The 12,257-nt window shown below is 41.9% G+C and overlaps 1 protein-coding gene across 3 annotated transcripts in view; it reads left to right on the forward strand.

The window, feature by feature from the left end:
• The window catches only part of DNAI2 (dynein axonemal intermediate chain 2), a 39,913-nt gene that overhangs the window by 13,411 nt on the left and 14,245 nt on the right, over positions 1–12,257 (forward strand). For all 3 annotated transcript variants that reach the window (XM_037810080.1, XM_037810079.1, XM_037810081.1), the window contains one exon: positions 7,923–8,062. In XM_037810080.1, coding sequence (XP_037666008.1) covers positions 7,923–8,062 — 140 coding nt within the window. The remainder of the gene's footprint in view (positions 1–7,922; positions 8,063–12,257) is intronic.

The following is a 12,257-nucleotide window of genomic DNA, read 5'->3' on the forward strand; positions in this document are numbered from 1 at the left end:
GCCTGAGCCAGAAGCCAACCCAGATCGGGAGGAGGAAGTAGGGTTGGGGTGGGGGGACTTCCCACAGCTGACTGACTCAGACACCCGGTGAGTCAGGGGATGCTGACACCCTGGCGGTGTCTGCCGTTGTTATAGTTTGAGTGAGTCAGCAATTAGTTTAAAATAAAAAGTTTAAAAAAAAAAAAGTTCAAGTAACATCAATGGACATTTACTGTGAACGGTACCCAGGCTAGTTCTGCCTGGGGAGGGCCGTGGTTGGCAAGAGAGTGAGGGGGCCTGGGAAGGGCGTTCCAGGAGGGATCAGCATATATAAAGGTGCAGGGCATGAAAGGTCGTGGCTGCTTCCAGAAACTCTTAGGAGTTTGGGCTGTTTGAGGTCCCAGTCCCCGGAGGTTGGTCTGGCAGGGTGGGCAGGGATCAGCTCAGAAAGGACTTTGAGTACTGTGTTAGCTTCCCAGCTGCTAAAATAAATGCCACACATTGGTTGGCTTCCCAAGAGGACTTTATTATCTCAGAGGCTAGAAGGCTGGCTTCCTCCCAGGGTCGGCATCCTCTGGCCGGCCGGCAGTCTATGGGGCTCCTCGGCTTTTCTGCCACGTCACGTGGACGTGCACATGGCGACATCGTCTCCTTTCTCTTCTGGGTTCCATTGACTTCCAGCTTGTGGCAGGTCCCTGTGGCTTCTCTTCCGTGTCCAATTTCCATTGCTTATGAGGACCTCAGCCATGTTGGATGAAAGCCCCCCCTTAGCTAATGGCCATCTTCAAAGGTCCTACTGACAAATGGGTTCACACCCACAGGCCCAGGCGTTAGGACCTGAACGTGCCTTTTGCGTGGGTCGTGAGTCAATCCCCAACAGGTGCCGAAGAAGAAATTCAGACAGTTTGGGGTAGGCCAGAGGTTACAGCCTACGGCTGAGGGACAGACCATGGGATCCCTTCGTGTCACCTTATGCCAGACGTGGGAGGCAAGGGGGGGAGAAAAAGGTTTTTTAGTCTTTTCTGTTGCCCTTTTCGCCTACATCCTTTCTATCCCACCCCCCAAAAGAAAAGCACTGGCTTTTACACTTCCAGGATCCCACGTCCTAATGATTTAAGGCTAATTTAAGGACTTGTCAAGGGAAATTTTTACTATGCCAATTTTCACTCTTCATGCTTCATCCTTAAATAAGATGCAAAGTTACTAAACACAAGCTATGGATTTGCTTGATTGACCTGTTCAGTGTGTTTTTCTCTTTTTAAAATTTTGAGCCAACTTTTTTAATGGGACAATTTCCCATAAAAATCTTCATTTCTAGCTTCTTTTGGAAAAGCCAAGGCTCTGGCAACTCTGACCCCACAAGCCCACCCAGCAGCTATTGGCCAGACCCCTGGCCCCTCTGCCTCTCGGTGCTCCATCCCCAAGGCCTCACTCAGTGCCCCTTCATCGTCACACCCATCCTGGGGTGTTTCTCCTAAGAGAGAAGCATCCACTGTACCCATGGAGCTAAGAGGTGGTGTGGACAGGTGAGAGAGCTGGCATCAGGATTCGCCACCCTGCAGGTCACTCTAAAATTACCTGGGGAGTTTAAAAGAAAAAAATGCCATCTCTGCCCCACTCCAAGAGATTCTGATTTAATTGGTCTGAGGTGGAGCCCAGCAGGAATACTTAGAAAAAACATTTTTATTGAGCTAGAAATAAAATGAATAAATTCACCCCTTAAGGTTTTCAATTCATTGGTTTTTAGCATATTACCAGATTATGAACCACCACGACTATCTGATTTCAGAATAGTTTCATTACTCCAAAAGGAAACCCTGAACCTGTTAGCAGTCAGTCCCAGTTCCACCCTCCCTTTATCCCCAATCAACCGCTAATATTCCCTTAGTATTATAGTATTCTGGACACTTCACTATTCTGGACATTTCATATAAATGGGATCATAAAATACATGTCCTATTCTGTCTCGCTCTTTCACTGAGTGCCATGTTTTCATGGTTCATCCAAGTAACATGGATCAGTGCTTCATTCCTTTTTTTCTGGCCGAATAATATTCCATTGTGTGAATACGCCACATCTTATTCTTCCATTCGTCAGCTGACAGACATTTGGATTGCTTCCACTTTTTGGCTATTGTGAATATTGCTGCGATGCACCTTTGCATACAAGGCTGTATACGACCATAAGTTTTCAATTCTCTTGTGAATTCTCTTCCAAGAATACAATTCTGAGTCATATGGTAGCTCTTAACTTTTTGAGGAACTGCCAAACTGTTTTCCAGAGTGACTGTACCAGCAGTGCAGAGGGTTCCAATTTCTCCACATCCTCACCGGCACTTATTTCTGTCTTTTTTATTATAGCCCTTCTAGAGGGTGTAAATGGTGCCTGGTTGTGATTTTGGCTTGCATTTCCCTAATGTTGCGTCCACTGAACCAGCAGCAGGACTCACCTGAAAGAAGAAATGGGGGGATACCCAGACAGAGCTGCCCCAAACCACCCCACAACAGGGCCTGTTGAGATTCCGAAGAAAGAGGCACTAAACGCCAGAGTGATTGGTCCTTAAGCTTATTAGGGGAACTTAGGTACAGAGAGCTGCCGCTACCTCACGATGGACAGCGAGGTGGCAAGACGTTCACTCGAGTATGTCCACACCTGGGGCAGCTGCTCTTTAGATTATATAGGGCTGGGATAAAAGTGGCTGAGTGCCAAAGGCGTGCATGCAAGTTTTGGAAAAACATCTGGGTGTGTGTTCTTTTCTCAAAGCAAGATGCATTCAGGGCAGGCCGAGTTCAAGGTTACAGCAGCCAAAGCTCTGTGTGCTCCCAGGGAGCTCCGGGAAGGGATCCCTGAGGAGGGGGAGGCAGGCAAGAGCTAGGTTGGGCCCCGGTCAGGTGGGAGATGCTCTGTGTATCATACACCTGAAGGCTAATGGTATTGAACACCTGTTCACCTACTTACTAGCCATTTGTATATCTCTTTTGGAGAAATGTCTATTCAAGTCCTTTGTCCATTTTTAAACTGGGTTACTTGTCTTTTTATTATAACCATTATAACCATCTCATGAGTTATGAGATCTTTATATATTCTGGACACTAGATCCTTATGAGATACGTATGAGTTGCAAGTATTTTCTTCCATTCTATGGGTTGTCCTCGGTTTCTTGAAAGTCTGCACGGAGTTTTTCATTCTGATAAAGTCCAGTTTATTTTTTCTCTTGTCATTTGTGTGTTAGGTGTTAGAGCTAAGAAGTCATTGCTTGATCCAAGGTCATGAAGGTTTACACCTGTTTTCTTCTAAGAGTATTATAGTTTTGACTTCTACATTGGCTCCATTTTGAGTTAATTATTGCATATGATGTGAGGTGAGGATCTGAATTTTCACTTTTGCAACTGTCCCCACACCAGTTGTTGAAGACTGTTCTTTCCCCATTCACTTGTCTTGCCAACCTTGCAGAAAACTAATTGAACATAGATGTATGGGTTTATTTCTGGGCTCTCAGTTCTGTTCTGTGGATTTACATCTCTGTCCTTACGTCAATACTAAATAGTTTTGATTATGGTGGTTCTGCAGCAAGTTTGGAAATCAGGAAATGTGAATCCTGCAACTCGTTCTTCTTTTTCAAATTTCTTTAGGTTATTCTGGGTCCATTGCATTTCCGTATACATTTGAAGACCAACTTGTTAATTTCTGAAAAAATAAATAAATAAATAAAAGGCAACTGAAAATTTAATAAGGGTTGCGTTGAGCCTATAGATCAGTTTGGGAATATTACATCTTCACAATATTAAGCCTTCCAATTCATGAACATAATACGTCTTTCCATTTATTTAGGTCTTCTTTAATTTCTTTAAATGATGTTTTGTTGTTTTCAATGTACAAGACTTGCATTCCTTTTGTTAAGTTTATTCCTGAGTATTTTATTCTTTTTGATGCTATTGTAAATGTAATTGTTTTCTTAATCTCATTTTTGGATTCTTGATTGCTACTATATAGATACAACTAATATTTTGTGTATTGATCTTGTATCCTGGAGACTTGCTGAACTTGTTTACTAGATCTAACAGGCTTTTCTGTAAATACCATAGGATTTTCTATATACAAGATCATGTCATCTGCAAATAGAGATAGTTTTACTTTTTCCTTTGCAATCTAGATGCTTTTATTTGGTTTTCTTGTCTAATTGCCCTGATTAGAACCTCCAGTACAATGTCAAAAAACGTGATGGCAACAGACATCTTTGACTTGTTTCTGTCTGATCTTAAGGGGAAAGCTTTCGGTCTTTCACCATTGAGTGTAAGATTACCTGTGGGTTTTTCATAGATGGCTGTTATTAACTTGAGGAACTTCACTCTATTCCAAGTTTGTTGAATATTTTTATCAGGAAAGGGTGTTGGGTTTTGCCACTATTGAGATGATCATGTGAGTTTTGCCCTTTATTCTATTAATATGATATATTACATTGATTGATTTTCATATGTTGAAGTAACCTTATATTCCTGGAAAAAATCCCACTTGGTCATGATGTATAATCTTTTTATATGTCACTGGATTCAATTTGCTAATATTTTGTCCACTGTCCTGAAGGGCTCTCTTTAGTATTTCTTGTAGCACAGGTCTCCTAGCAACAAATTCTCAATTTGTCTTAATTTCTCCTTAATTTTTAAAGGATAGTTTTGCTGGATATTGAATTCTTGATTGAAGGGTTTTCTTCTTTCATTACATTGAATATGTCATCTCACTGACTCCTGGCATCCATGGTTTCTGATGAGAAATTAGCCATTCATCTTATCAAGGATCCCTTGTATGTAATGAGTCATTTTTCTCTTGTTGCTTTCCAGATTCTCTGTCTTTGTCTGTGATTATGATATGTCTAGATGTGGGTGTTTTTGAGTTTATCCTACTTAGAGTTCATTAAGCTTCTTAGATGTGTAGATTAATGGTTTTCATCAAATTTGGGAAGTTTACAGCCACTATTTCTTCTAGTATTCTTTCTGCCCCTTTCTTCCCTCCTCTCTTCTTGGGACTTTCATTGTATGTGTGTTGATATATTTGATGACATCCCACAGGTCTCTGAGGCTCTGTTCATTTTTCTTCATTCAATATCCTTTTTGGTTCTCAGACTGGATAATCTCAATTGACTTATCTTCAAGTTTTCTGATTCTCCTGCTTGCTCAAATCTGCTGTTTGTCCCCCTCTAGTGAATATTTATTTCAGTTATTGTACTTCAGCTCCAGATTTTCTTTTCGGTTCTTTTGTTTAAAATGATTTCCTTTTTTATTCTCTATTGGTAAGACATCATTCTTGTTTCCCTTTAGTTCTTTAGATGTGATTTCTTTTAGCTCTTTGAACATGTTCAAAATAGCTTATTTAAAGTCTCTGTCTAGTATTTCTAACATCTGGGCTTTCTTGGGGACAGTTTCCATTTATTGCTTTTTTCCTGCATATGGACCATATTGTCTTGTTTATTTGCATATCTCATGCTTTGTTGTTGTTGTTGTTTAAAACTGACATTTTAAATGACATAATGGGGCAACTCTGGAAATCAGATTCTTACCCCTTCCCAAGATTTGTTGTGGTTGCTGTTTTGGTAGTAGCTATCTGTTCAGTGAATTGCTTGAGCTATTGGTATTGTGTAAAGTCTGTATTCTTTGTCCTGTGTGACCACTGAAGTCTGTGATTGGTTATTGATCAGTTAATGATTGGAAAGTGGTTTTCTGAAACTCCTGGAGTCAATAAGTCTCCAGTCTTGGCATATGTTAATACTCGGCCAAGGCACTTGACAGCTTTGCCTCAGCCTCTGCCTGGTGAGGTGAGAGCTTAGGGCCTTCTCGGGTCTTTCCTGAGCATACACGCAGCCCTGGGCACACAAAGCCCTACACATGTATGTGCCCTTCTAGATTTTCAAGAATTTGGAACTTTTCAAACCCGCTATGGACATCTCATGCTCCCACTTTTCCTTTTAAGCTTTTTTTTGTTAGCCTTTGATTTCCCCACCTGTTATCCAAAGCCTCAAGGCAGATGCAAAGTTAATTGATTGCATATAATTATTTTCATCAGTTGCTCTGATTAAAAAAAGGCTTTTGAACTGGGTGCCCTCTGAATGAAGTCAAGCTACAAGTAGAGACAGGGCAAACCATAACTATTCTTTGCCAATGTGGCTTCTAAAAAGTTTCTGCCCCATTCTGCAGCCTCCAGTATCTACCAGGCTATTGGTTTTCACTGAAAATGCCAACTGTTATTTTTTAGGGCTCCCACGGAGCTAGAGTAGGGGAGGGGGGTTAATTAGTAAACTGTAGGGTTTAACAAGTTAAAATGCTACAAGGCTTGCTATCCTTACTGAAATTCAGACAGTTCTCTTGAATAAATGTTATAGGGATTGCTGTGAGCCTTTGAATAATTTCCAGAATTCTGAAAAGGTTGATTCTGTATCTCTTTTTTTCTCAATTTTCTCATTGCTTTTATGGAAGAAAAGTTTTTGAAGGTCCTTATATGCTATAGTCATTGTCCTCACACCTGGAAAACTGATTTTTTGATCCTTAGTGAATTTGGAAGAAAGCTGCCCCTGCCGGCTATGGAAGTCCTGCCTGCCCTTCACCCCTAGCCCTCCAGTAGCCAGACCCCAACCCAGTCCGAAAGCTTTCCCCTTAAGATCAGAAACAAGTCAAAGATGTCTGTTGCCATCATGTTTTTTGATGTTCTAATCAGGGCAATCAGACAAGAAAACCAAATAATAATCCTGACTTCAGCCCAGGCCAGTCTTGACCTTGAGCAAAGTAAGGTTCCCCATCCCTCCTACTTCTGCACGTCCTCTTCTTTCCTCCCTTCTCCCTTCAGGAGTAGGAGCAGGAATGGACAAGAAACTTCTCAGAAACCTGTGACCAGACTGCCTCCTGGTCTCCTGAGGTCTCTTCTCTCCCCCCTCCTGCTGCCCCATAAATCTCCCTGCCAAATTATCTGGGTGCCAGGGCTCTAAAACCCTGCAGAGGCACCACTTCGCTATGATTTATTCAGGAATAAATTATTCATAAGCCCTTTCAGTGGCTTTTCATGCAGCTTAGACCAGCCCCAGCTCTGGGCTCCTGCTGCCGGTGAAAAGGGCTTCAGGAAACCCAGGGGGACCCACCCTCGAGCGCTGCTTTGCCCCAGTTGAGCAGAATTATCTAAGAAAGCACATTTCTGGGCCAGGCTAGTCCAGCAGCAAATGCCTTGAACTTGACAGAATATTACATAAAATTTATGGATTGAATGTTTTTGTTGTTTTATAAAAACCAGCTTTCTAGAAACAGCTCTGAGTAATAGGGTGGGTCCTTACTTTAGTCTCACAGGAGAAGGAAAATAAAATCTATCAGGGCAAAAATTAGATAAGCTTCACTTCTCTCTTGGTAAAGCGGAAAAGGCAAAGCCCCAGTGACCATTGGAGTAAAGGATGGAGTTCCTCTGTAGGTTCTTTCCAAGAGGAGGCAGCAAAGGCAGAGAGGGTTAGACAGACACATCTCTGCAATCTCTGCAGCAGGAGGTTCTGCCAGGCTTCTTACCTCTTGCGGCCTTTCCACGGACTTTTCCTGCTTACTGCATCCTATGGCTCATCTTCTGTCTTGGTTGGCTGTCACTCCCTCCAGGAGGCTTCCCCTCTTGGGCTCCCCGGCCACAGCAGTCACAGCCCGGAGTGTGCTCAGGGAACCTCTCCCTGCCGCCCCAGGGACAGAGCCTGTCCTGCTCCCACAGGCTTCCCCAGTGCTTCGTCTGGTGCCCAGTACGTGGCAAGGGCTCAATGCATGAATGAAGCTTGGATTCTAGGGTCTCTCCATAGAGATCCTGTGGGGCTTCAGGGCTGGTAGGAATCTCAGGCTGGATTGATCCTAGCTCTGATTCTGAAAAACCACATACCTACCAAACCAAGAGAAGTAACACCCATCTATCCCCTTCACTTCCTTCCCCGCCAGCCTGTTGGGACACCCGAAAGGGCAGCCTGGTGGCAGAGCTGTCCACCATCGAGTTCAGCCACCGAGACCCTGTGTACGGCACCATCTGGCTGCAGTCCAAGACGGGCACCGAGTGCTTCTCAGCGTCCACAGATGGGCAGGTACTGAGCAGCCAGGTGCTGGGGCGTGCGAGGAGGGGTGGGGGGCAGGAGAGGTGCGAGTTCCCTGATTCCCCGTCAGAATCACTTGGGGGAGCATTGCCTTTTACATTTTGTTTTTAAAATAGTATAGTAGGTAATTTGTGCTAATGGAACACAAAATCCAAAAGGTAAAGCAGGTGGACAGTGAAATGTCTCCCTCCCACCTCTGTCCACGAGCGTCTCCCTTCCTGTAGGCAGCCGTTGCTTACCCCTGCAAGAATAGTCTCTGCAGAAACACGCAAATACATATCTGTCCCCTTCACCACCTCGTTTTGCATGCCTTACACACTGTTCTGCACTTGATGATTTTCACTTACTATTTCTCAGAGATGGTTTCATATTTCATCAAGCTCTGTCCCACCCTAATTTATTTTGGTAGCTTCTAACCTTTTGCTGCTACAAGGTAGCACAGAATATGTTTGTACATAGATTATTGAACACATCTTCAGGTAAATCCACAGCCTACTTTCCTGGCAGTGGGATTTCTGGGTCAAAACATATGTGCATTTTTTTAATGCAATTTTATTGAGATATATTCACATACCATACAATCATCCGAAGTGTACAATCAGTTGTTCACAGTTATCATCATATAGTTGTACATTCATCACCACAATTAATTTTTTTTTAAATTTTCATTACTCTAAGAAATAAAATTGAAAATAAGAATAAAAATAAAAATAAAAGTACAAAAGAACACCCAAAATATCTCATACTCTTTACTCCCCCCCCCACCGCCATTATTCATTTACTTTTTTGACCCTTTTTCTACTCATCTGTCCATACACTGGATAAAGGGAGTGTGAGCCACAACGTTCTCAGAATCACACAGTCACACCATATAAGCTATACACTTATATTATCATCTTCAAGAATCAAGGATACTGGATTGCAGTTCAACAGTGTGCCCCCCAAATGCCATTATCTTTGATGTAATCTTGTGTGGGCAGACGTTATCAGTGTTGATTAGATTGTAATTCTTTGAGTGTTTCTTTGGAATGTGCCCCACCCAGCTGTGGGTGATGACTCTGATTGGATAATTTCCATGGAGGTGTTGCTCCACCCATTTGGGGTGGGTCTAAGTTGAGTCACTGGAGCCATATAAATGAGCTGACAAACAGAAGGAACTCAGTGTGGCTGAGAGTGACATTTTGAAGAGGAGCTATGGCCAAGAGGGACACTTTGAAGAAAGCACAGGAGCTGCAGATGAGAGACAGTTTGAAAACAGCCATTGAAAGCAGACTCTTGCTCCAGAGAAGCTGAGAGAGGACAAATATCCCAAGTGCAACTAAGAGTGACATTTTTGAGGAACTGCAGCCTAGAGAGGAATGTCCTGGGAGAAAGACATTTTGAAACCATAACTTTGGAGCAGACGCCAGCCACATGCCTTCCCAGCTAACAGAGGTTTTCCGGACACCATTGGCCATCCTCCAGTGAAGGTACTTGATTGCTGTTGTGTTACCTTGGACACTTTATGGCCTTAAGACTGTAACTGTGTAACCAAATAAACCCCCTTTTATAAAAGTCAATCCATTTCTGGTGTTTTGCACTCTGGCAGCATTAGCAAACTAGAACAAACAGTTTCAGGTATTTCCTTCTAGCTATTCTAATACACTAGTAACTAAAGAGGGATATCTATAAAATGCATAAGAATAACCTCCAGAATGACCTCTTGACTGCATTTGAAATCTCTCAGTCATTGAAACTTTATTTTGTTTCATTTCTCTTCCCCCTTTTGGTCAAGAAGGCTGTCTCAATCCCACAATGCTGTGTTGAGGCTCATCCTCGGGAGTCACGTCCCACTTTGCTGGAGGGATTTATACCCCTGGGAGTGATGTCCCGCGTAGGCGGGGAGAGAGCAGTGAGTTTTCCTGCAGTGTTGGCTTTGAGAGAGGCCACACACATCTGACCAACAAAAGAGGTTCTCTGGGGGTGACTCTAAAGCACAATTAAAAGTAGGCTTAGCCACTCCCTTGCAGTAATAAATTTCATAAGGGCAAGTCCCAAGATGAAGGGCTTAGCCTACTACAATGGTAGTCCCCAGTGCTTGTGAGAATATGAGGGGGCTTTGCAAATACTTTTTTTTTTCTCTGCCCAAATTACTCTGGGATGTGTCAGGGTTTCATGCTAACCTGTACAAACCAACCAGATCTCACCCCCTATTCAAGTTCCATATAATTATGGTGTTTGAATAAACTGACCATACAAGTTAAATTTGCTACAGAAAATATAGATTTTCCACCAAATAAACATCAATTCCTTTGGTCTCACATAGAAGTTGAAGTTTTAAAACACAATGTCATCCTTTTCCCTTTAGTCTGGTTTACCTTACTCCTAACCAAGTCCTTTTGTTCATATCTCTAATTGAAGTCTTACCTCTTTTTCAGCTTCTTTAACATTTGCTGTATGGGGTAACGCTGACATTCATAGCTGCCAAAGTCTGGCTCTGAGTCTCAGGTGTCACACAGTTACCCAAAGTTCCAGGGACCAACCAGGTTATACATAAACAACTCAGCATCTCAGAATTTAGAGATAACCATCACAACTCATGAACAGATGTGACTGCTGTAAGACTTTACAATCTAGGAACCTTTACCATAAGCCGTCCCCTGATAACCTATGGCCTCAGATTCAATTCTCAGAGTTTGCATATTATAGTTAGTCCATATTAATGAGGCATTATAATGTTTATCTTTTCAATTTGGGCTTATTTCACTCAACATACTGTCCTCAAGGTCTATTCACCTAGTTACACACCTCACAACTTCATTTCTTCTTGCTGCTGCTCAGTATACCATTGAATGTATACAACACAGTTCACCATTCCGTTTATCAGTCAATGTACCCTTAGGTCACCTCCATCCGTTGCAAATCGTGAATACTGCCGCCACAAACACCAGTGTGCAATGTCCATTCATGTCCCTGCTCTCAGTGCTTCCAAGTATATACCCAGTAACAGGGCTGCAGGACCATATGGCAACCCCATAGTTAGCTTCCTGTGGAACCACCACACTGCCCTCCAGATGGGCTGCACCATTCTACTTCCCTATCGACAGTGAATAGGTACATCCCTCTCCACATTTTCTCCAGCACTTGTCTCCCTCTTTATTTTTTAAACAGTTTTATTCACACACCATAGAATCCATTCTAAGTAAACAATCAATGACTCCCTTATCATCACATAGTTATGCATTCATTTCCACAACCTATATAAGGACATTTCCATTTCTTCTGCAAAGAAAGAGGAAAAGGAGAAAAAAAAATGAAGAATGAAAATATAAAAGACAGAAGAAAGTAAAAAGAAAGTAAAATACAATGAAAACGTCTGACAACACCACCGCCACCAAGAATCCCATATCACTGCCTTATAACCCCCTCTTATAGACATTTAGCTTTTGTATATTGCCTTTTTACTATAGACTCTAGTTTGCATTGATAGTATTTTTTCCCTTGTATCATCTAATTTTCAACACCTTGCAAGACTGACATCCATTTGTTCTCCTACATGTAATAACATTTTTATATTTGTACATTTATTCACCATCATTGACCACTCTTGGTTTCACTAAGTTATACAGATCCTGTCTTTATCATCTATGTTTCCTTCTGGTGTCATACTTGCCCCAGCACTCCTCTTTCAGCTTTACTTACAGACATCTTTGTTCAGTGTACTTAGAATATTGTGCTACTATCACACAGTATTATGCTATCCATTTCTGGATCTATACAATCAATCCTGTTTACCCTTATGTACTCCTTCTGCATCAAATGCCCAATTTCTAACCTCTTTCTATGTCCTGATAACATGTGTTCTCAACCTTAACTCTCAAATTTTGCTCATCAATGTTAGTTCATATTAGTGAGACCCTCGAGTACCTGTCCTTTTATTTATGGCTGATTTCACTCAACTTAATGTCCATTGTCTACCATTTTGACTTTTGGAATTTATGTGTCATATCTATTTTATTTTATTTTTTTTTTATTTTAATTTAATTTAATTTTAATTTTATTTTATTTTATTATTTATTTTCCCCATCCTCTCTCTTTTTACTCTTACTGATAGTCTTCATTTCTACTCTCTTCTCCAAACCTCTCCCTCCTGTCTTTTCGTATCTGCCTGTAGTGCTCCCTGTACTATTTCTTATAGAGCAGGTCT

The sequence above is a fragment of the Choloepus didactylus genome, chromosome 18 (assembly GCF_015220235.1).
Source record: "Choloepus didactylus isolate mChoDid1 chromosome 18, mChoDid1.pri, whole genome shotgun sequence".
Taxonomy (NCBI): domain Eukaryota; kingdom Metazoa; phylum Chordata; class Mammalia; order Pilosa; family Megalonychidae; genus Choloepus; species Choloepus didactylus.